Raw genomic sequence first — 26,205 nt, 5'->3', positions numbered from 1 at the left:
TCTTCTAAGGTTCTGTATTTCTGGGTCATTCTTACTAAACTTGAATTCTTAAAAGTTGTAATTGTTTTAGATCTCTAACTCATATGAGTTCGCCACTTTGGTGAATCCTAGAATGCAATTTTTGTCTTACTAAATCCATAAACTTCAAAACTGGTGTTCAGGTTGTTAGCCTCTCAGTTACTACTTATGGAATTTATTGCCACCCCAAAGGGAAATGCATCTCTGAATATAGGGATTGCCTTCGAGTTCCTTTTTACCTAGGTTTTAATCATGTAATTTTTCACTGTGTATTTTAGCACTGCCATGGCACTTTTTAAAAAACCTTTTCTAGTTGCTATTTAAGTGGAAACTTTGGTTTGTTTTAAAATGTAAGCTTTTACTCTCAATATTTGTGTGGCCTAGAAAAATCACTAACTTTTCTATATACTTTTGTTTCTTCATCTGTAATCCATAGGTAATTATGACTAATAACATTATTATGATAACTAAATGAAATGTATATTAATCCTGTCCCTAAGATATCAGGAAGCAGCTATCATTTCTCTTTGAAAAATTAAAATTCGCAAGTCCTTTTTCAACTGCAGGTGGAAATGTGATCACTTCAAAATGATAACCATATATCATATTTCACTGGCACATTGCCAACAGTGACAAGAATCAAGATCCTAGTAGTCCATCAAGTTTTAGCTATTTCTCTGTCTCCAGAGGTGTTTTAAAAGTCTATTTTTTTTTCTTTTCTTTTCATTTTTTCTTTGAGATGGAGTCTTGCTGTGTCACTCAGGCTGGAGTGCAGTGGCGTGATCCCTGCTCATCGCAAGCTCGGCCTCATGGGTTCACGCTATTCTCCTCCCTCATCCTCCGGAGCAGCTGGGACTACAGGCGCCGGCCACTGTGCCTGGCTAATTTTTTTGTGTTTTTAGTAGAGAAGAGGTTTCACCTTGTTAGCCAGGATGGTCGCCGTCCCCTGACCTCGTGATCCGACCACCTTGGCCTCCCAAAGTGCTGAAATTACAGGTGTGAGCCACCGCGCCCGGCCTTAAAAGTCTTTTAAATATTCTTCCATGTTGGCCTTTTTTAAAAAAATTATTGATGTCCAAAAAGTAACTTAAGGCCTACTTCGCTAGTAGTGTCTTCCCTGCAATGATTCTTTTTCTTAGCCACTATGCTTTAGTTTGAGATACTCAAAAGATCACATATTCCCAGATGACCAGGTTTCTCTTCAGTTGTCCCTGCACTGAAGTACAGGGAGATGGGTAAAATGCTCGTATCTTCCGTTCTGCATCTTATTTTTCAAACTGTGGCTAGAAATATCAACTGCTTATGTTACTTACAACTTAGAAAAGCCCAAATAATAATTTTTTTTCATAAGGGCCCATAACGCTACAGGACTAGCTCATGGAGGTCGTGAATACATAGTACACTCTCTTTCTCCGTCATACCCCAAACCTTCTGTGCTTCAGGAGCCTAGGTACTGATTTGTTCCCCAAGAGTCATTCTTCCCTCTGTGCAAATAACTTTTGAAAATAGATGCATGGAACATTGTGGCCCCATCTTAAAGTCTGTCTCAAACCCACATGATGTTTCTTCCCTTCAACTTCTGCATTTTTTCTCAAAATTTTAAGGTGTATTTAGCAGAGATACTTATTGGCAATTATATTAAAGTCAACATAAAACCATCTATATTTATTGGCTATTTTCATCCTCCAAAAGTGAGTGAATATATTTTACTCCCCTATCTTTTTTTTTTTTTTTTGAGAAAGAGTCTCACTCTGTTGTCCAGGATGGAGCACAGTGACACAATCATGACTCACTGCAGCTTTGACCACCACGGATCAGGCAATTCTCCTGCCTCAGAGTAGCTGGGACTAGAGGCATTTGCTATCTCTTTAGCTAATTTTTGATTTTTTGTAGAGAAGAGGTCTTATGATGTTGCTCAGGCTGGTCTCGAACTCCTGGACTCAGGTCATCCTCCTACCTCAGCCTCCCAGTGCTGGGATTACAGGTGTGAGCCAATGCGCCCAGCTATTCCTCCCTTATATAATTGGATATTATTGTTAAATTTTGATGTTCTGTTTCAATACTTGAATGAATCGGTTTCTGTCAATATTTATGCAATTAAAGTTTCTGAGCTTTCAAGTAGCATGTCTTTATATAAATAAAAATATATAAAATACCTAAGTTAAAAACTTTCATTGATGGGAATGTGTATGAGCCCACACAGAGTTTCCAAGAAAAGTTAATAGTAAATGAAATACTTGGTGCAGCACAAAAAGTGAAGTGTGGGAGGCAAGCTAATTACCACAGATTTTGTGGAGATTCATAAATAAAAGACTTTTCAAAAAAAAAAAAAAAAAAAAGTCAAACCTGCTTCCTTCCAAAGTACTGATCATAACTAATTTGCTAACAATCTTAGTAACTTGCTATAAATACATCAGCTCTGTTGAAACTAGGAGGTTTAAACAAAATAGAAATGTCTTTAATGGTAAAGTTTCTTATCCAAAATTCATTCTAAATTAATATTGGGTTTCTTTTCACCGTCTCTTCCTACCCTGAGTTTTAAAAATCTTAAAAAAAGTTTTTGAATATGTATGTACAAATGATGTGGGCTATTTAAAACTTTGAGTAGGATGCCAAATTGGTTATATGGAGCCTGTGAGTTCCCTTAAATGACTGGTTTTCTAAGGGCTGTCTGCTAATGTTCACGTGGTACAAGGCTCAGATATTATTGTAATAAGAAGAGAGTTTTAGGAGAAATATATTAGAGTAAGAGTTTAGCTAATGGGAAGTCTTTCTGTGAGCAAAGCCTCCACCCCTTTCAGAAAAGGAAGGGGCCGGGCGCCGTGGTTTATGCCTGTAATCCCAGCAATTTGGAGGCCAAGAAGGATGGATCATGAGATCAAGAGATTGAGGCCATCGTGGCCAACATGGAGAAATCCCCTCTCTACCAAAAGTACAAAAATTAGCTGGGTGTGGTGGCATATGCCTGTAGTCCCAGCTACTTGGGGGGCTGAGGTAGGAGAATCACTTGAACCCAGGAGGCAGAGGTTGCAGTGAGCCGAGATCGCACCACTGCACTCCACTCCAGCCTGGTGACAGAGTGAGACTCTGTTAAAAAAAGAAAGAAAGAAAGAAAGAAAGAAAGAAAGAAAGAAAGAAAGAAAGAAAGAAAGAAAAGAAAAGGAAGGGATAGACTATGTAAAAATGCTTTTTAGCCAATAACTCAATGTAAATTTGCTAACAATAATTTCTTTTGAGTAAAAAATGTGAACCTTTAGAAGTAAAATCAATTGCCCATAAGCAATTGAATGGGTCTGTGTCACTGAAGGAAACATCAATAGTACCTGAGTCCTTTCAGGCTGCAAAAACAAAATACTATAAACTGGATGGCTTATACACAACACAGTTTATTTCTCCTGGTTCTTGAGGCTGAGAAGTCTAAGATCAGAGCACCAGCAAATTGTCTGGTTTGGGGCCTGCTTCCTGGTACATTGTCCACTCCCTTTTCACTGTAACTTCATACGGTGGAAGGGGCAAGGCGAATCTCTGGGGCCTCTTTCAGAAAGGCACTAATCTCATTTGGAGCCCTTATGACCTAATCTCCTCCCAAAGGTCCCCACTCCTATTACCACCACCTTGGGGTTTAGGATTTTAGCATATGAATTTTGGTGAGTCCAAAATGCATGGCATTGAGACCATGTGGCATTGAGACCATAGCAACTCATAAAGAAAATTTAAATATTAATCTTTTCAGAATTTTCTCATTTTCTATGCACCAATCTGTAGAGCTTGGTTTTGAATTCTGTTATAAAATGTGAGGATTTTGCTCACACCCTGTTAAGAAGGGAACCAACTGATCATTCACTTCAGTGTCATCTCATTTTTCAGCTCCTGCTCTCTTCATAAAGAGACCACACAGAGGAATCAACTGAACTATGAACATGTTAAAGATTCAGATTCATGTTTTATATACTTTACGGGAGATTCGTGTTTTATATACTTTACGGGTCGTAGCGCAGTGTTTTGCATCTAACAAATTATATAAGAACTCAAAAATCATTTTTGTAATATATACCTTGTATTTGATTACATTATGGTATAAGAAAGGATACTTTTACATAATAAATAAATGCACTATAATTTTATTAGTAGTAAACTTATCTCCATTTATAAAAGGCTTATAAAAGTTTGTGTATTATATTTTAAAAATAGTTTATCATCTATTACATATTCCTCCTCCATCCCAGCCCAATGTGTATTTCATGTATAGTTCTCAATACATTTATCAAATTATATTTGTGTTTTTATTAATTTTAAATGCCATGTCAAAAGAACCATAATTTTGTGTTTAATTCACATTCATGGTAAAATATATTTTTAATCTTAAGTATTAAAGAATTAAAAAAGGCTGGGTGCGGTGGCTCACGCCTGTAATCCCATCACTTTTGGAGGCTGAGGCTGGTGGATCATGAGGTCAGGAGATCGAGACCATCCCGGCTAACCCCGTCTCTACTAAAAATACAAAAAATTAGCCAGGCGCGGTGGCGGGTGCCTGTAGTCCCAGCTATTCAGGAGGCTGAGGCAGGAGAGAGGCGTGAACCCAGGAGGCGGAGCTTGCAGTGACCCGAGAACCCTGCACTGCACTCCAGCCTGGGCGACAGAGTGAGACTCCTCCGTCTAAAAAAAAAAAAAAAAAAAAAAAAAAAAAGAATAGAAAAAAAATGAGATATTTGATTATAAAATATATAACTGTTTTTAGAGAAAGCAGATAATTTTAGCAGATTTTCTGCTACAAGATGTAATACCTCACATCTTTCTAAGGGTATTAACTAAAGATATATCTTCCATCTTGGTCTATGATAGTGATAAGAGGTAGTATCTTTTCCTTCCCCCAACTTAATTTAATTACTAATTGCATAAACAAGGAAAATTTATATATTAGCAGAAACGATTTTAACAAGTGATCTTTAAAAAGGTTAAACACTGAGGTTATATAGATGCAATATAAATATATATAATTATGTATTTATTTATACTTTTTTCCTCTTTGAGACTGTTCTAGGCATGATGCCAGGCTCTTTGGAACTTGTCAATAATGGCTGTTAAATAAATAAATGAATGGGCTACTACTCATAAAACTCTTGTCCTCTGTTAAATGGTTTGTATATATTCCCAACCCTGGTGAAATAGTCATGATTTTTACATAATGTACTTGGAACCAAATATTTTTGGCAATGAAAGTGTATTTCAAATAGAATTTTTACAGAACCAACATCAGATCAAATTTCAGGAAAGCACAGTTATTGCAGTAGCTCAATCATTCTTTTTTGAATACATCAAAAGAAAAGAAATAAGATTTAAAATAATAACAATTTTTAACCTTTAAAAAGATTAAGAATGAATTTGTCATATTTAAACAACAACAATCTTGCTTTTTTAATTTAGGTATTCAAAAGGAATATTTGGGTGCTGAGAGTGCTTGCTAATAGGGTTTGAAATATTCAACCAGAAATTTGGGACAATACAATTATAGTGAGCATGGTGTGTGGTGTGTATGTGTGTGTGTGTGTGTGTGTGTGCGTGTGCATAAAATTATGTTGTATTTTGATTGTTTAATGCTGTTGCCTTCCTATAAATGTCCAGGATTCTAGGAGTTCTTAAGCAACATTATCGTATACTACAGAAAATGCAAGCATCTCATGGCACTTAACATGCCAGTCCCTACCACTACTTGTATTTGGAGTAATATATTTTTTAAAGGTATACAGAGATGACATCTCTACATCCACTATTGGAAAATTTTTAATACCTTATTTCTCACATTGGTTCAAATATTAAACTATTATAATAGTCAGTTGCAATGGATAAATGATTGCTTAGTATGAGATGAGAAAAATGTGATTTTTTGATTTTCTTATTCTATTTTAAGATTGATCTTCAATTGTAACATTTGTAAAAATAGTTAAGAAATGGGTTAATGAAAACTAGAAAAGGACAGACTTTTGCAATATATGATTTGTATAAATGCAAGAGAGATTATTGTCATTAAAATTTAGCATTGATCTGCCTGGATAAATAAAATTACTGTTTTGTCAAAGTTATTGGTAGATAGTGAAAATCTGAAATCTAAAATTAATTAAGATTTAATCTTAATTAAATCTTTAATCTTAATTAAATCTTAGTCTTTTATTTTTTTCTTTATTGTGCTGGCTAATACTTGCTGTATCTGAAAATATATATGAAAAGTGAGATCATAGATAGATAGATATAATTACTTCTTTATTACTACCACAAGAATAACAATCACTTATAATATTTACTCTACAGTTTTTGGACATATATTATAGAAAAATCCTAAAGACAGACTTTGCATCTTTTCTTTTAAAAGCAAATCTTGGCCAGGTGCAGTGGCTCATGCCTATAATTCCAGTGCTTTGGCAGGCCAAGGTAGGAAGATTGCTTGAGTCCAGGAGCTGGAGACTAGCCTGGACAACATAGTGAGACCCAATTAGGAGGCTGACACAGGAGGATCGCTTAAGCCCAGAAGTTCAACATTGCAGAGAGCTATGATCATGCTGCTGCACACAAGCCTAGGCAACAGAGCAAGACCCTGTCTCTAAATATAAATAAATAAATGTAAATTTGACATTACTTATAAATAAAGGTGTTTTTTTGAAAGACCTACAAAATAGTATCATGGTATGCAGTTGATACCATGAGAGTAAATAAAATTATTCACAAAGAGAGCAGAGGAAGAGCTCCAGAATGGAGCTGTGAGGAATATGGTTATTTAAAGCAAAGATACAGTAAAACAAATATAAAAATAAGTCTAGGAAGGCATTATTAGAGAGTGACATCAGCAAAAACAGTAGAGTAAGAAAAATACAGGAGAGTAAGGACATCGACAAATTCTCTCCTTCATGAAAGCAACAAGAAAACTGGCAAAAATATAATTGTGAGAATCAAATTTTTCAAAAGTCTGACAGTTAATCAGAGGCTTGTAGTGATTCCTAAAGTTGTTTACTAAAGAAAAGCATCTTTCTCTTAGTAAAAACAGTGGGATTTATGGCATTATAATTTGCTCTATTTCCCACCCCCTCTCTTCAGCTCTGTGGTGACAAAGTAAACCAATAGCCCCAAATTACAGGACAAGTCCACAACCTGGCAGCCACCAGAGGAGACAGCATGGAGTCCGAACTCCTTTAAGGCCTTTTTCTTTAAGAATGATCATTATTTGACTTGTCTGCAGGTTTTCTGGAATACACCATTTGTAAATCTATTTTTCTGTGACCTAACTTGGAGTTCACCCACCGCCAAAAGCCTTTTTCCTGGAGAAGTTTGTTTAAAATATTTAGAGTCAATTTTTTAACTTCACAGATGCCTAAGGCAATCAGTAATAGTGGGGATAAACAATATGCTTAACAAAAATGTTAAATGGAAAAGCATTGGAATGATATGTCCACATGAGTTTGGGAAATCGGCATATATTCCTGGTTATCTGGAAAGCCACACATATGGGCTCAATTTTTTTCTCCCAAAACTCACATGTTGAAGTCCTACCTGCCACTACCTCCAGACGTGACTTTATTTGGAGGTAAGGTTTGTCACCTTACCAAGAGGTAATTAAGGTAAAACAATATGCCCTAATCCGATATGTGTGGTGTGCTTATAAGAAGTTAGAGCAGACACACATACAGAAAAGATCATATGAAAAAATAGAAAGTGGACATCTACAAGCCAACAAGGAGACCCTCAGAGGAAACCAACCCTGCTGACAACTTGATCTTGGACTTTTAGAATTGTGGGGAAGTTAATTTCTGTTGCATTAGCCACCTGTTCGTGATACTATGTCATGGCAGGCCTAGCAAAGTAACACACCCAGGGTTGTGCGCATGCTCAGGAAAGACCTGAAAAGACCCTTAGCTCTCAACTCTGGCTGATTTTTAGGCCTCGCACAAGTGAAAGTAAAGTCTAGAGTAATCAACTGCCTGACATAGTGTTGAAGGTATGACCCCATGACACAGAACCCCCAGCAAATACTGAGAGACTTATTGGCTCTAGAAGTTAATAAAATCCATGTTCAATTACTAGCTGATCTCTAAGCTAACCAAGTAGAATGGTCACATATTATAAAGAAAGTAGACTTTACAGAATTAGCTCAGAAAAGTCCCTTTAAAAAAGAGCAACAACAACAAACTCTGGGGAGAAAAGACAATATGATTCCCAGAGTTATATTACTTAAAATATACAGTTTTCAATAAAAGTTATAAGTTTCACAAAGAAACAAAAATGTATGGACCAAACACAGAAAAAATGCAATCAATAGAAGCATGCCTAGGGAAGCAAAGGCATTGCAATTACGAAACAAAGACTTCAAATCAACTATTTTAAGCACATTTAAAGAATTAAAGGAAACCATGTACAAAGAGCTAAAAAGAAAGTGTGATAATATCTCACCAAAAAGGAAATTATAAAGAGAGAGAGATTATAAAAAAAGAACCAAAGAATAATTCTGGGGTTGAAAAGAAGCCTGACAGAAATGAAAAATTCACTAGAAGGTTGGTATTAGTTTCCTATGGCAACTGCAACAAATTACCACAAAGAACAGAAATCTATTCTCTAACAGTTCTACAGGCCAGAAGTCTGGAATCAGTTCACTGAGTGAAAATCAAGGTGTGAGTAGGTCCATGCTACCCCCAGAAACTCTGGAGAAGAATCCATTCCTTTTCTCTTCCAACTTCTGGTAGCTGCCAGCATTCCTTCGCTGTGGCCGTGTCACCCCAATTCCTGTCTCCATGGTCACATTGCCTTCCTTCTTCTGTCTCTCATCAGATATAATTCTGCCTCCTTCTTATAAGGAGGAATATCCTTATATGTAGTTGCATATAGAACTGCCGCTGATAATCTAGGATAATCTTCCCACACTCAATGTGAAGGATTGTGATTCAGTATACACAGTCATCTAGTATTTTTAAAAGAGAAGGAGGCAGAGTATTATTGGTTCAGATCAAGGTAAATTGGTATATTTGTTGGTAGGAGGATGTAGAAGTTTATTTTCTGATAATTGAAAAGAGAGATTTTGCAAGGGAAATAAAGAGAATGGTTTAGAAGCAGCGGCAAGTAGCTATAGAAGCTCTAACGATGCTTTTCCACACTATTCTTGAACTATGGAATATAAACAAATGCTTCTTGATAGGACAGGAAAAACTTACTTAAAATCAGATGGTAGAAGAGAGCTCTAGAGTCATTGAGAAGATAGTTTAAAAAAAAACTTTATTATTATAATGATTTTTTTTTATTAGAATAAACTTCCCAGTGACCACAATGACAGTTTGGTTGAGCAATAATAATCAGAGATAAAGGATCACGAAGCCATATAGAGCCCACAGAATAGGGAGAAAAATGCTTCCATTCTGGAAGAAAGCAAGAATGACAGAATGAGAATCACTGGAGAAAGTGACTCAGAGTGCCCAGAACAGGACAGAACCTCTAGAACAGGGCAACAGCTAATAGATACTGTGACTTGTGATTCTGTGCTTACAGAAATCTCATTCTCATATTATCACCGAGATTGATGAGATTTTAAAACTGTGCCCATGAATCACTGCATATATCCCCGTGATAGACAACTTAATGATGATGACTCTAAGTCCCAGTTTTACTTCACACTAAAATTCTGGCAGGAGAAATCTAAGGAATTTAATAACTGATCTTGTTATGATCATATGGTGACCCAAATGGTTTGAGATTTGGCAATGTCCTGAGTTGAATGACAGAGCTGGGAGCAAGTGATGATTGATCTTCAAGAAGTGGCAACAGCTTGGACACATCAGTTCCAGAAAGTCAGTTTCACATTCCTGAGCAAAACTCTGTGGATAAAAAGAACCATTTGATCTTAACAAGCAGGCCCAACTTCTGTTGGAGAAGCCTATGTAAGTGAAGACCTGGACAGGAGAAGTAGCCTACACTATGGGTTTCTGGGACAAGTAGTTGGACACAAAGGAAAAAATTTGGATGAAAAGAATATAGGAACACACTACTTTTCCTGGACACAGGTTCTAATATAATATCCAGGTACACATGGTACATTTATGGTAATTTCTCAGTCGTGACACACAAATTTTAGATCTGAACAAAAGATATTGTAGATTAATGATATGTAGGTGAAAGTAGATTGAATTTAACTTGGTGTGTTACCAATTCAGGAAACACTCTAATTGAAGAAAAAAATGTGATTGTTTAACTTTTAGACAGAAGTTTTTTACTGCTAAGAAAAATTCACAAAACCTGAAAGGTGATGTTTTCCCTCAATAAAAGCATTAAGATTGTAGTTCACAGTTGAATTTTCATATTTTCTTACACCTAAAGCAATAAGGATACATTTGGTTAAAAATTGCTATCAGATATCAGACTTTTGTAAATACAGATTTGAAAGCTTAATATTTTGGAAGTGGCCTTTGTTTTCAGATTTAATACAAAAGAATGCCACCTCTGACAGTTGGACTGAATAGATATGAAACCTTACAAGTATTGACTATAAATCTATAAATGTCTATCTTATTATAATCTTCACTGTGTGATATCTAAAGTCTTATGTTTTGTTGCCAAAGATATTTAGCTTAGCATTGCTATTTTGTATTTCTAGGTAACAATGATTAGAAATGCTCCTTTTTATAAAGTCTGTATTTTTGTTCTTATTTGTAGTTTGGTTGCCACAAAGGAAACAGATAGTGCAAGATCTCGAAGTGCTCCAATGTCACCTTCTGATTTTCTGGATAAATTAATGGGGAGGACATCAGGATATGATGCAAGAATCAGACCCAATTTTAAAGGTAATTGTTCTGTTTGCTACTTTATATGTGTGTTTTAAATATTCTTCAACAAGGTACAATTTTAAATTGATTCCACAAGAAATTCTAATGCTTATTTTCAACAATCTTCCAAATACTGCATTAGTCACAGATGTGTCTTGAAAAAGAAATCCATTCCCATGTTCTCAATTATCATAATTTGCCCTCTTTGGCCTAGCTATGTTTTTTTTTCCTTCGCTAACTGTTACAATACTTCTTGTCTTAACCAATGATTTTAGGAATATACATGTATGTACGTATCTTTAATTTAATTATTCTATCAGTTTTCTAACTAACTGGAATGAAACATACTTTAATTGCTAGTGATGCACTTTCCCATTTTTTAAATCTGCCACTGTAGTACTCTCTATATTGTGAGGAATCTAACCATTGTTGAATTCACCTATTGGGAAATAGGCTGGATTGCTAACTGAGAGCCTTTGAAATATATAAGACATTATTCCACCTACCAAATGCTTTACCCGAATTTCTAGGAAAGAATGTAATTGTCAATTATTTAAGACTATCACTTTTTATTCTTCTGTTTAATATAATTGCAACTAATATGTTTATATAAGGATATGTAACTTATCCAGAACCACAATATATCCTGTAATTTCACTTTAATGGTAAAATATTAGAAAGCTGCTTCCAGACCCCAACTTATTTAACATGTCCTTGAATATTACTTTACTCAGTAAAGAAAATAAATGAAGTTAAAGAACATACACTTTTTTCATGGGATTCAGTTAAGCTATTTCATTGCTAAAGTTTTAAAAAGTGTTGTCTATAATGACCATTTTTCCTGAATTTGTCCTTATGGAAGAAAAAAAGAATTGCTTAGCAGTGGGTGAAATAATTAACTAGAATGGAGTAAAAAATACCAAGGTTGGGTAGCAGTAGCAAAAGAAGTAAAACTCACTGATAATGTCTGAGTAGAAAATTATGAATGGATTCAATTTTAGAATGAATTTAATATTTAAATTTTGGATCACACTTCTTGATTTGTTTTTAAGCTTTTCAACCATAAATATTTTTAACTTCAGGAGGAAAACACGGAGTACAAGCTGTGCAAAAATAGTACAGCTTATGGGGTACAGTATACAAATGAAAATGAGAAACAAAAATAGTACAGCTTACGGGGTACAATATACAAATAAAAATGAGAAATTTCAGTATTTTAATGATCTTTTCCAAATTGAGGGAAAGCAGTATTCCTGTGAATCCACTGAGAACTAATTACTAATTGATCTTGAAAAATATGAAGTTGTCATTTAAATAAACCACAAGAACATAATCGGGAATTAGAGGATTCATTATGGTGAGTCCATATTCAGTGATTCAGAAGTATTGCTGTCTTTTCACTGAAAATTAAAGAAGAAAATACATTCTATTTTTAAATGTCTGTGAATATTTAAAAATCATGTAAGCAGTCTCAGCAGATATTTTAATAAAACTGCAGATAAGTTACTAACCACACAAGAGTGGCCTCAGAGCTTTTGCCGTTCTCTTGGAAAGTTTAGTGTTGGTTTATTATTTTAACAGTTTAAAAGACAATAGAAACATTAAACTATTTTAAAATGTGATTATTACTATTTATATATAAGCTCAGGAAAGGACCCCAGGGATTTGGTGTTGCTTAAAACAAATACTGATTGTTTTCTAAATAAAAATGCATTCCTAAAAATAAGCTGATCACCAAGCCAGATCAGAGGTGATTAGATTTTGGGGGAGACTAAAATTCATGCTTACACCCCAGTGTCACTAAATGAAGAAAAAGAAAAAGAAAAACAGAGATTTTCTCTCATTGTTTTTCAAAATATCTTGTGCTCTAAACATTAGGAAAAAAATGCAAGCTGCATTGAATAACCAAAAATAATATTATTAATTATACAAAAATAATAGTTTAATGGGTTAGTTTTTAGCTAACACTTTTTGCTTTTTCATCTTTTGCAAGGGTCAAACATTATTGACTTCAGCAAACATACTTATAACTCCACTTCCTAATTAAGCATATTCAACTCTGTTTCATTTCATTGGATAAAATAACATGATAATCTTTTGACCATCATTTCATTGCCCAATATTGGAATATAAATAAAATACTCTTTACACGCCATTTCTTCCTTACGGCTAACAGGAGGATATGTAGGTGCTAACAAACTGAATCCAATACCTAACAGAAGATATTTACACAAAAGAAGGTGAGAATGATCAGCCCTTGTGTTGTCACGTACCAGGGGTCCACCTCACCTCAGGCAAAAATAAACTCATCAAACATAGAAGTAGAAAACGAAGAACCTGTTTTCTTGATAATATTTCAATCATTTTTTTTTTTCTCTGTGGTAACTCACATGACTAAAAATACAATCCCTTGCCATGCTGCTTTTGTACCTTTCCCCACATCAATGTTTTTGGAAGAAATCTAGTTAGCTTATCAAATGAACTAATTTAAAATTGGTGTTATGTATGCTTTCCCATTCAATTGTCAAAGACAATGAATTAATAGTAAGCAAGTTTAGAGACATGAATGTTAGTAGTATTACATTAAAGTTTTTAAAATAAGCATAATTATCTAAGAGAGTTTTAAAAGAGGAATGGAGGCTTGTGCCTCTAATCCCAGTGTTTTGGGAGGCTGAGGTGGGGGGATTGATTGAGGCTAGGAGTTTGAGACCAGTTCTGAGACACCCATCTAGCCAAAAAAACAAAAACAAAAACAAGCAAACAAACAAAAACTAGTCAGGCATAGTGGCACACACCTTTAGTCCTGGCTTCTTGGGAGACTGAGGCAGGAGGATTGCTTGAGCCCAGTTGTTCGAGGTTACAGTGAGCTATGGTTGTGCCACTGCACTCCAGCATGGGTGACAGAGCAAGACTCTATCTCCAAAAAAAGAAGAAGAATGGGAATTGTAATATACTTAAAAATATATTACAATAACCAAAATTATTTGACCCTCACTTCTTCTTAAACACAGAGAAACATAATATACCTAGATAAGTGATCAGTAGATAGAAAAGTGATTATAAAATATGAAAGCATTGGAAAATACCTATATGTTTGCCCTCTCTAGAATTCATAAGTTTTGTAAAAGGCAAACATAAAATTTCACTATGGACATTATCAGACAATTAACAGAAAAGAAATGGAAATGTTTCATCTCATTAGCCAAAAGCAAAGTGTGTAACAATAATATGACATTTTTACCTTTCAAAGATTTAAAAATAAGAAATGTTCCAGTATTATTTAACTGAAATTATAAACACCAAAATATTGTGTTTGTTTCTATTGTTCGGTCACTTCTCTTTAAAAAGTACACTTTAAAAAAATCTCACCTCTTAAAGACTAAATAGTTTAATGTTATTAAAACGTACCACAGAAAAGTATAAATACATAATTGTCTTAAAGCACTTTAAATTGGTATTGACCATGGATAAGACAGCCTCTTCCATTGAACATTATTTAAATCAATACTGAAATAAGTTAAAATAATTAGGTGCTTAACTCATTAACATTATCTTTCCTTTTCACTGATTAATCTGTTCTCTTCCCCTCCGGAGTAGTATTAATTTATCTGAAACATTTTTGAGAATCAGATTTCTCCGATAATGATCCTGTACCTTTAGGATAATTTGACATAAGTATAAAAACTACTTCAAATTTCTGTTATATCTTAGTCCTATTAAATATAATGATTTTTAAAACTATTATTTAAAAGGCATTTAATAATGATATATGGGTTTAGAAATGTTCCAAGAGCTGCTAAAAAGAACTAGAAAGTAAAGCTGCAAATATCACTCAACTAGTTGATCATTCAATAGAAATTAGAATTTTGCCCAAGTCATTATTTCAAAAATTTGGTCTTAAGGAGGAGAAATGTTATGTATAGAAATGGTTATTTTTATGTTCACTTTGGCAAAGGTCATTGGTAAGAACAGTGAATTTGCATCTAAGTTTTGATGTTATCAGGGGGTCTTTGTGTTTTTTTTCTTTTACCAACTTCATGTCAAATCGGGTTAGCTTGTTATTGTTTTATCCCATGATATGACTGAGAAAAATATATGACACATTGTAAAGGCAAAAAGAAAAAAAAAGAAAGAAAGAAAAGAAATAGTTATTAATAAAAATACTAGGTAGATTGCACCATTTTTTCCTCAGAATTTTGAAATCTTTCCTCTTTAGAAGTCTTTTTGGTTAGGGAAAAGAGCAGAAACAGAACTGGCCCAGTGAGAGAAAGTACCACGTCCCCAGGCACAGACTACAGGCCGTGGTGCTCACTGGACATGGTGCTCACTGGACGGCACTGCCTAATGGTGTTACAGAGTTGGAGCGACAGATTAAGAATTAAGGGAGGACTTAATAATCCTTGAAAATGGTAGCTTCTTTATACACACACACACACACACACACACACACACACATTAAAACTTGAAAACTAAAGAGTAGGATATTCTAGCCTTGTTTCCATTCACTGAAAAACAAAATAAAATAAAATAAATTAAAATAGATTTTCATTTTCAAGACAGGAGTAATGCTTATATATTTTCTGAGTTCTGGTTTTTCTGATTTTCTTAAATTAATAGACTTGTTTTAAAGAGCAGTTTTAGGTTTACAGAATAATTGATTGGAAAGTACATATTTGCCCTCTCCTCCTCAACAGTGTACCCTGTTATTGGCATCTTCATATTCATGTGGTATATTTATTATTATTGATGAACCAAGATTAGTACATTATTATTAACTGAAGTTCATAATTCACATTAGAGTTCATTCTTTGTTCTGTACATTTTTTATGGGTTTTGACAAATTCATAAAAACGTGTGTTTATCATTACTGTATCATACAGAATAATTTCACTGCCCTAAAACCTCCTGTGCTTGCGCTCTGAATATCTCTCTCTCCCACTTCCCCTCATCTACCCCCAGTCTCTGGCAATCAATGATCTTTTCACTGTCTCTAGAGTTTTGCCTTTTCCAGGAAGTCATATAATTAGAATCATACAGTATGTAGACTTTTCCAATTGGCTTCGTTCAGGTAGCAATATGCTTTTCGGGTTCCTCTGTGTCTTTTCTGGCTTGATATCTCATTTCTTTTTATCACTGAATAATATTCCAGGATAATCTCTTTTGTATGCATTTGACATTAAAGAAACTTTACACAATTATCGAGCTGCAGAATTCTAGCTCAGAAGTTTGCAGATATTGATTCATTGCCTGCTGACATTTAATATCATAAAGAAGTCAAATCTCATTTTGATTTCTGCTCCTTTATATATAGGCTATTTTTTTTCTGCCTATCTCTGGACATTTTTCAGTAGGAGGATTTTTGCTTATGCTGGCACTGTTTTGTGTTATTTCTGTAAAACAATACTTCTTTTTAAAAAAAAAAAAAAAAAATTCTGCTATCTTCCTCTGTCATCTGTGCCCAGCACATTTCACTCATCCCCTTCTCTCCTTTCTGCTTTCCCTCTACATTTAAAGAGAATTGTTCAGATTTGTCCTCAGAATCACAGATTTGACATTACAGGGTACCATTTATCCAATTTTTGAATGTTTAGGGAGATTTTAACTCTGTAATTGTGTTTTGATCTCTTCACAATCCTCTTTATCCTAAACCATTTTCCCTGAATGCGAAGTTGTGGACGTTGTGTTACAAGTTGCTACGCAGGTGTTAATTTGTATGTTTGTTTGTTTGTCAGTTTTGTTTATGACAATAGTAACAATCATGTACCTGAAGTTGCTAAAAAAAGGTCTACAAGTGTCAGTGATGAAAAGCAGCGGTTCACCCTCAACACTCACGATGCACAGTTCCACTTCTCTGAGGCAAACACTCCAAAAAAAAATGTATTTCTGTTGATTGTCTGTTCCAATCTGTTTGATTGCTTTCTAGGCCTTTCACAATGCAGGCATTACGAGATTCCTTTGCACTAACTAAACTGATAATTTAATGCCTTGTTTATTGCATTCTGCCCCTTTTGTTTTTCTTCTCTGCTCAATGATTTGTTGTGTCATCCTGCAGGATAAATTATTTATATTGTTCATTCTCTTTAAACCACTAGTTTTCTTATGTGTGATGGAATGTCTGTGACTCAGGAAGAATTGAGGGGTGACTAGCTTGGGTGGGATAGGAGGGCCATTTTTCTGCTATTTCTCTACCTCGAAAGGGAACTCTGACACAGGCTGCGTTGCTCTGGCCGGAGCTTTGCTTAGGTGAGTGTTGAGATTTGACTAGGCTTTATTCTTGGGTCTTACAGATGGTGAAATAGAGCAGGCTTTAGGTTTGATGTACTGTCAGGTACTATGTTTGCCCTAATCATCAATGAAGTTATTTCCATTTCCTCAAAAATTCCATAGGGCTAAATACCAGGACACCGTTGCTCAACAGAAATACAGAGGGGAAGCAGGAAGCTTTCAAGACAGATGCCAGGCCCTCTCCCTGGGGTCCTCTTCTCACTCCCTACCTCCTTCTCCTCTCCATGCAGTCCCTGCTTGCTTTTATTTTAGGCTTGCCTCTGTTTCATTTGTCAACCATTTTTATCTACCTCTATATTTTATGTCATTAAACTAATTATAATTTTTCTCCTATTCTTTTCGGTATGATACATTTATTCTCATCAAAATTTGATTATGTAATATCATTTTTATGTCTTCAGAGAGAAAGAAAATGATGTTCAATTCTCTGTCTTGAAACAGAAGTTTCTAGATGTCATCTGAAACTAGAAGCATGTTTAACATAAAACAATTGAATTGCAAGTAAAAGTACATTTATAAGACATCAAAACATTATTTCACTAGAATATTTTACCAATCACAGATGGATTTTACTTCTTTCTTTTGATCCTAATCTTGGTGTCCCTCCGTTGGTCTCTTATGACTCTTAAGTGCAACTTCAGAAAGTATTCTCTCAGTAATCACCCAATTCTGTTTTCCTCCCGAGTATTCACTGCATTTTTGTTAAGTTTTCTTATGTTATCTCCAGTGGCCACTCTCTTTTTATGTAGATATAACTTTTGTTTGCCTTCACAATGTATTTGTGGTTTCTGTCTTTTACCCTTAAATATTTCACTAATCCTTTTCTCTCTTCATCACAAATTTACTCTTTCTAGTACTCTATTCTAAAACACCATCTACGCCAAGGATGGCATGTGTACTCAAACTCATTTTCTACATGTACTTTTATTAGGGTAAATGTTAGCATTGTAAAGGTCTCCTTTATCCATTTTTACCCTTCCTATCCACCAAGATACTATTGTTCTTGAATAACATTTACAATTATTTTTGAAAAAGGTACATTTCTATTTGAATTTTTACTTAAAAACTCATTTTAACAAGAAGTATCTCTTGAATAATAAGCTTTCCTAAAACTATACAGATTCATTTGAAATGCTGATGGAGTTGGAATCTGAACCCTGCATTTTTGGTTGGTATTTGCTTTTTGTTTTTAATGAATTCTTTCTCTAGTAATTATTTCTCTTTTTTGTATTTTATAATAATCTCAAGCTAACGGAAGTGTTACAAGTACAAAGGCTTTTTCTGAACCACTTCAATGTAAGTTGTTGACCTGATGCCCCAGTACTTGAGTATTTACTACAAATAAAAACATTCTCGTAGATAATCACAATCTAACCATTATAACAAGAAAAGCAGTTGAATATATGGCTGCCATCTAATTTGCTGATCTTTATTCAAATTTCATCCATTATCTGATAATTTATGATAAAAGGATTCAGTTTAGAACCCCTTCATATTTTATTGGTCATTTCTCATAGTCTTTTTCAGTCTGAACCAGCACTTTATTCTTTCCGTGACTGTCATGATGATGACATTTAAAAAATATTCTTATTCAGTTATTTAGAAGAATATACTTCACTTTGCATTTGTCTAATGCTTCCTCATGATTCAAATTAGGTAGTACATTTAGCAGGGATATTACAGGAATGATGATATATTTTGACTGCCTCCTATTTGATGGTGGACCATGTCAGATTTTGCCATTACTGGTTATGTTTACTTTGATTACCTGATTAAGTTGGTGCCTGCCAGGATATGTCTATATATACCCATATATAAGCATAAATAAACATACACATATGCATGCACACACACACACATTTATACACCAATTTTCATCTATACTTCTGTATCTTTTGAAAACCATGAGTTCACACTGATTATCTCAATACCATACATTTAGTCTAGTTTCTAAGTTTCCATACTTTAACTTCCTCTTCCAACAGCAAGAAACCAGGCTCCGATTATCCTCAATATAATTACTTATTTAATCAACATGTAATGAATCTCCGTTGTTTGCTGCTACTTCTTCTTTTACACAAGTGCCTTCCTCGGCCTGGTGGGACTCTGAAGCCTTCCTCAGGTTCACCTCCTTGTGTAGATGCCTGTTCAGACTCCATCTCCACAAGCCAGGATGGCCCCATGGAGACACACACCTTGCCCATCTATGGTTCTAATACCCAACACCAGGCTTCCCTATCATGGGCACATCCTCCTCTCTCACTGGGCCTCCAACGTTTCCTGCATGTGGAACTTCTCCACAATGTCCTTCTCTCCTGCCTGAGGTTACTACAACCCCCTCAGCCATCCCAGCACTTAAGCCTATTTTGCACTGTCCAAATAAATGGCTTTAGTGCAGCATTTGGGGGAAGGAAAGAGAAGGGAAAGGAAAGAGAAAGGGGAAGAACAAACAAGATTCTGCTTCTATGCTATGATTTATAAACCTTTTTAAAGGACCTAACAAGTAATTTAAAATTCAGATTTTAAGTCATCAAATATGCTTTGTAAATAAAAAATAAAATAACACCTCTCCTTGTGACATGTGTATGCATTTATCTAAAATAAAACAAGTCTCTAGTTAGAATTATTTTGAAATTTAATCTTTTAATTGCATTATGTATCTATAAAAAAGATAAAACTTTAATACAACATTACATGAAAACTTCTTTCATCATTTTTATGAACAACTGAATTGTTTGTTTTCTTACTTGCTCTAGATCTGCCTAGTGAACGATTTTTCCCCAGTATGAATAACAATAATATCATTGCCAAGATTTTGCATTGTACTTTGCTATTCTGCCATCACTTCATGTCTTAAACTAAACGGCCATCTTCTATTTCTTTAAAATAACATCTAAAAGAAAACTTACTGCTGAAAACATCTGCAACTACTGTCATTTGTTTTTAAGGACTATGCCTAAAGTCGTGAACAATTTAAAAGCACAATTTGCCATATGGATGCTATGGCAGTTATTTGCTCTGTTGCTTATCATAGGAGTGTATTGGATAGATATAACAGCTTTTGCATTGGCACAGAGAAGTAGCAGATTGGCCAAGAATGCTAAACAGGTGCTCTCTGTAATGGCAATAGAAGATTCATAATCTTCTCTGAGCTTCGTTCTCTACACAATTTTTGAATGTCTATGTCAAAGCTAGGATAGAAAGACTACTCCAAGATTGCTGCAGTAATCTCACATGGACCAGAAACCCAAGGGGTAGAACGTGGTATCTTTAAAACATTATGATGCCGTATCCTTTTCATTCTTTGTAATCTATCTCCAAGAACTGTCATTGTCCTAGGCGGTCAAGTCGCTTCTGTCCCCATCTCAGACTATTATCATAAATTTCTGTTTTTTCTGTCTCTATGCTTTTGCCTATTCATGCGAACATTCATGAGTCATGTTAGTTCCTACACTTCCAAAGTCAAGAATCTGTTATGGCTCCAAAGCTTTCTTAAAGTAAATCCCAAATAACCTTGTTATTACATTGAAGAGACTCCATGATCTGAAATCATTTTTATTTCCAAACTGATTTTTATTTGAATATTTTAAAATTTTTAAGTTATTCTTATTTATTCATGTGTATCTATCTATCTGCCTTTCAAGTAAGTGTCTACTATAGTTTTGAAATTTGGAGTTAGGATTTGATGTCCAAATTCATTCACCCTTCTGTCTGCTGAAGAAGAAAATATATACACAAGTAAATAATCAAATGGGAATGAAATCACACTTTTTTATGTTCTAATATCCACGCAAGGAACATGTTATAACCATATGGAGAATAAAGTTTAGGCCTGAGACGATTGTGAGCTACTTTATTTGCACATGAAATTTAGGTTTTGAAACCAGATGACTTTTCAGCTTTAGGAAGAGCTTTCTGCTTCTTATTGGAGGACTGTTATGGAGGCTGAGGCTGGAGCCTGTTTCAAATACAGTGAGGCATTATGATCCCAACTCTTAGTGAAAGCCTAAATTAGTCAATTCTTTGACCATTATTCTTCTGTGGAAACATGTCATTTTCTTTATTTCATCCATCGGCCTTACTATTTGAGCCTCTGGTCAACTAGGGATGTCAGCACCATATTTTAGAAAGAAAACAAAAATATCAGAGATTTCCTTCTCCAAAGACTGTACCTAACACTGCTCCTTTCACGACCTTCCTGAAGTCATTAGGATGTGCCACACAACACTTGCTCCCAGGGGACACTGAAATGTATCAGAACGCATTTCACTAACTTCAGAACCTTGAAGCCTACGCTGAATTTTTGTCTCCATTTGCTCTTTTACCGCTATTATCCATAAACATATAGAAACTAATTAAATTTATAAAACGAGACAAAATATATTATAGAGAATACCTCATCCTTTATTCAATACCTGTGGCAAATTAAAATCCAAGAAATAAAGACTCTTTCCCTTTCTAAACTAAGAAAAATTATCTCCCCACTCTTTTATTTACTTCTGTTTCAGCCACAAAGATCCCAATCCGATGGAGCTAGCACGTTCTAGTAGTAGGATCCCCCTGGGCCATGTTTCCCCAACGGCACCCAGCAGGTGTAACCCATCAGCATTTTATTAGCAGGTGATTTAACCCAACTCTGATGTTCTTATGTTTTCCTTTTACCAGAGAGCATGACAGAATATATCTCAAGCCAAATAATGTTCCTCACATTCATATTGTTATTCCAATAAAAAAAAAATTAGTAGGATTGTAGTATTATCTCGGGGAACAAGAGAATAACCTAGAAAATATGAAAGATTGGTTTTAGCTTTTCAAGGATGCCAGTTAGCCTACAGATACTTTTCGGAGTTTATATTAGACTCACATTAAGAAAAAACTAACTTCTGACAGTTGTAACTTCATACTTTTTTATGATGGAATTTTGTTTTAATCATGGAGTAAACTATGTATATTCCTCTCTCATATAGTGACATATAAGACACTGCTCTCATCTTACAAATTTTAGAAATTTGTAAACTCTTAGAAATAAGCAATGAAGATATTTTAAAATGCTCATTAGTAACTAAATACAGCACCTCTAGGATTCAGGCCTTTTCTTAGGTTCTTATTATTACATGTTCATCCTTCATATTTAAAACAATTTAACTTCTATATTGGTTTGAATTATATGTTCTAGACATTCCCATTTTTAGTAAACTTTAGGCCCTTTCTAAGTATATAACATCTACTCTGTTTTATTAACAGTGTTCAACAAATTTATAATAGGCAAATCTTCTACTGAAATTAATAGCCTTGAATTTTCAATGCTCCCAAGCCCTGACTCCTATTTCTGTATATTTCTGTTTCTAAGAAAATCTCCTGTAGCCCTGTAGTATAGTGGCCCCAGATATTTTTGAGTCAGTAGTTCCTTAGGAAAGTCATTTCCAAACATTCTTGCACATTATAAAGACCTAGGAAGCTTTAAAAAATACTGATGCCTTGGTTGCATGCCATACCAACCAAAGTAGGTGAGAATCAGGTATGTATATTTTGTAAAGATCCCCAGGTGATTTCAATGTGCAGCACAGAATTTAAAGGACTTTGAAATCTAGACTTTATTTTTAAATAATTTTATTGATTTTTCCTCTACCTTAATGCAGCAAGATAAATAGCCATCTAGAGAATAGGTTGAAAAGCAAATTAAGATGAAAATCATGAACCAGTAATCAAATAAATGTAAATTGCAACCTCAAATGATATTTTAGACCATTCTAACTAATGAAATAGTTTTTAAAAAAATATTGGAACAAATGAAACATCCTAGTTATTTTCAGAAAGAAAAACAGGTCATCTATAAAATGGCTTTGGACTTTTCAATGGCAATGCTGAAAAATAGAAAATAATGAAAAATTATCTTCAAAATTCACAAGAAAAAAACATTTCCAGCCTAAAAGTTTCTACTAGCTATACATTAAGTGTGAATGCAAAACGACAACAACAACAACAACAAAAACAGACATTTATGGACAGGGACTCTCTCAAAAGCTTCATAACCTTATGCAGCATTTGTCAAAATATTGCTGAAGCGTATGTTCCACTAAAATGAAGAAATGAACCAAGAAAGAAGTGTGGGACCATGAAAGAGGATCCCATAACAGAAAGCTATGGAAGTAATTCCTAGCATGATTGGGAGGTCATAGAACGATTGCTTTGAACCAGAGCAAAACATTCTCATTACATTCCTCTGTAAATCCAGAGGAAGGTAAAGTTCATAGAGCAACTGATGGATCTGTATATACTGAATCAAAATTTAGACATTTCAGTGCTTGTCGATAAGTTAATGATTCAAGTGAAGAAAGCTATGTGAAATATTATACATGAAACAATTGCCAATCTCAGGAAAATTTTCTGCAGGAAAGGAAAAAGTAAGCATAATATACTCTATTTTTTGGCTTGGGTAAATATCTACCTTGTCATATTAATGTAAAAAGTGACTATTGAGCTAACAAAAAAGACCACGCCTTTTTTCATATAGAAATATTGGATAATGGGAGTACAGAAAAAAAGGCTTATATTAGTAGAGGTAGGGATGATGTATGTAAAAAGGCTAAAGCTTCTTCATCTTTGTGGGCATCAGAAGATGTGACTAAAAGAAAAAACATATTATGTGGAGAAACTGAGGTAAATATCCAAAGAATTGATTAAATGAATTGAAATAATTATCTCTGAAAAGAGAGAAACAGAAATAAGACAAGGGGATACTAGGCATTTTTGTAGCAAACCTTGTAAAATCAATTTACTCAAAAATTATACTCAGGTTGAAAAAAAGAAAGAAATTGGCTTAGATATCAGTTTCTGTATATGGTGTTCCCTGACTAACTTAGGTAAAGTGTAACTCAGATAGAGCTATTTTAGCCCCTAGCCAAAATATTTTTATATTTCTATTTATGTAGGTGTCTGCCTAATAACAAAGTTTGTGGCCAGATAATGAAATGTTTTGAATGTCATGTAAACAAGATGGTGGGAAAAGAATGATTTTTAGAATCAGAGCAATGGTTCACATTCTAAATACAAGCATCTTATGTAGGCTCACTGTGCTTTAATTCCCTAAAGCATAAATGATGGAATATTACCTTCTCTGAGTTACTATGGGTTAAATACCTATGAATAAGCTAATGTTGTAAGCAAGAAACTTACAACAATTCACCGATTTCTGCTCCTCCTTCTCTGCTAGATGATAATCTCTTTGTGTCTTCTTCAGTTTTGTGTGCAAAGGTTTTGGGTATTTAGTAAAGGAATGAATAAATGGGACTTATGAAAATGAAAATCCTTGGCTTTATGATGAATACTAAAGGCATTAATAAGAAATTTCCAGAATGGAGGAATGAGAAACTCAATAAGTTCACTTCTCCAGAAAAGCAACAAAAACACTGGCAACATTATCAAGATTAACCGTTAGAACTCTTAAAATTGATTGAAAGCTTACAACAACCTTAACAGTGTTTATTCAAGAAAAACTGATGAATTTCTGTAAGAGCAGAAGGCATATTAAGTTGGCCTACCTTCCCAGTTCCACAGCAGCCTTGCAATCCTGTCGCCTCTAAACAGTAGAAGTTGTAAAACCACCAGAAGCTGGCTAATCAGGTTTGGAGTTCCTCAGAAGGTCCATCCCCAGAGCTTTGTCGCTATTCTGCCTGTCTGGTAGCTCCCGAGAAAAGCCTCGCTCAAAGGGCTTTCCATTATTTGACTTGACTGAGAACTCAGTTGGTGGGAAAAATTTCTATCTCTAGGGCATTTGTGGAAAATAATGAGAAGATTGTTTAACATTGTATCTGCCTAAGGCTGTGACACTAGTTGGGGCAAGTAAGAGCCTAAATAAAAATTATAAAGGACCTGGAAAATTCGATGTTCTTAGGCAGTTCTGAAAAGCTCTAACATATCTTTACAATCTGGAGTTTACATATGCATATAGGGCTTTGTGCATGCCCAAGGAAGTCCTCAGAGAGTCCCAGTATCTCACCTCTGGTGGACCTCAGGTCCTGTGCAAGCAGGAAGTGAAGGGTAAGGTAGAGTTGTAAACTAACTGAGCACTGAAGACATGTCCCCAAACCCATGGAAGACCCTTGGCAAGAGTGGAAGATTTATTGGCTCAATGCCTTAAAGAAATCTCTAACCAAATATTAGTTTACCACTAAACTCACTAAACAGAGGTTTCAGTGGCTGTGTACTCTAGGGAAATGAAAACTTTACCATATTGGTCCAGGTAAGTCACTAAAGAAGAAACAACAACTGCAAGAAAAACCAGCAACCACAGACTGTGGGTTGGAGGTGGGAAGACTTGGTTTCCAGAGTTGCTATCTATTCAATTTTCAACAGAAAAATATGAGACATGCAAACAAATAGAAAAGCATAGCCCATGCAGTGGGGAAAAGATCAATAGACACTATCCCTGAAGGAGCTTAGATATTGGACTTACTGCATCAGGCATTTACAGAGCCATTAGAGACATCTAGATTTTAAAAACTAAGACCAAGAGAGGTAAAAAAAAAATGATCAGCATCAGTGTTCCTTGTGAACCTTGTGATTCTCAATACATATTGTTGTGTGGAATTATTGCTTTAATTGTGAGCATCTCTTTGTGTGTATATGTATGTGTGTGTGTGTATGTGTATATATATATATTTATATTAGTGTGTGTGTAACACACAAATAATGGGATGCAAGGAATTATTTGAAAATGTTTTAGATAAGTCTCTAAACAGCCCTTATGTTTTAATCTCTTTTTCAGGCCCTCCAGTTAATGTCACATGCAACATATTCATCAACAGCTTTGGCTCTATCGCAGAGACGACCATGGTAGGCATTTTACTTTGTAACAAGTTTCACACTAGAGTAATCTATAATTACATTAATGGCAACATTTTATGTAGTTTAAAACCCAAATTAATATAACAAGATTTCAAAAGATAAAATAATAGTATAATTAAATTACAGTCACCTGCAGGTAATAACATTTCAGTTAGAGATGGTATATTAGAGTATATAAATATAAGCAAAAACAACATTGATTTTCTCAATTCGACAATCTAATATTAAACTTCAAATTAAAGCTAATATGTCATTGTAGCAA

General features: G+C 34.6%; 1 protein-coding gene across 2 annotated transcripts in view; it reads left to right on the top strand.

Annotated features, from left to right (window-relative positions):
- The window catches only part of GLRA3 (glycine receptor alpha 3), a 181,410-nt gene that overhangs the window by 33,433 nt on the left and 121,772 nt on the right, over nt 1-26,205 (top strand). For both annotated transcript variants that reach the window (XM_008000292.3, XM_008000291.3), the window contains exons 2-3: nt 10,702-10,829; nt 25,864-25,931. In XM_008000292.3, coding sequence (XP_007998483.1) covers nt 10,702-10,829; nt 25,864-25,931 — 196 coding nt within the window. The remainder of the gene's footprint in view (nt 1-10,701; nt 10,830-25,863; nt 25,932-26,205) is intronic.

The sequence above is a fragment of the Chlorocebus sabaeus genome, chromosome 7, assembly GCF_047675955.1.
Source record: "Chlorocebus sabaeus isolate Y175 chromosome 7, mChlSab1.0.hap1, whole genome shotgun sequence".
Classification (NCBI taxonomy): Eukaryota; Metazoa; Chordata; class Mammalia; order Primates; family Cercopithecidae; genus Chlorocebus; species Chlorocebus sabaeus.
This window is presented reverse-complemented; position numbering and strand designations above follow the sequence as displayed.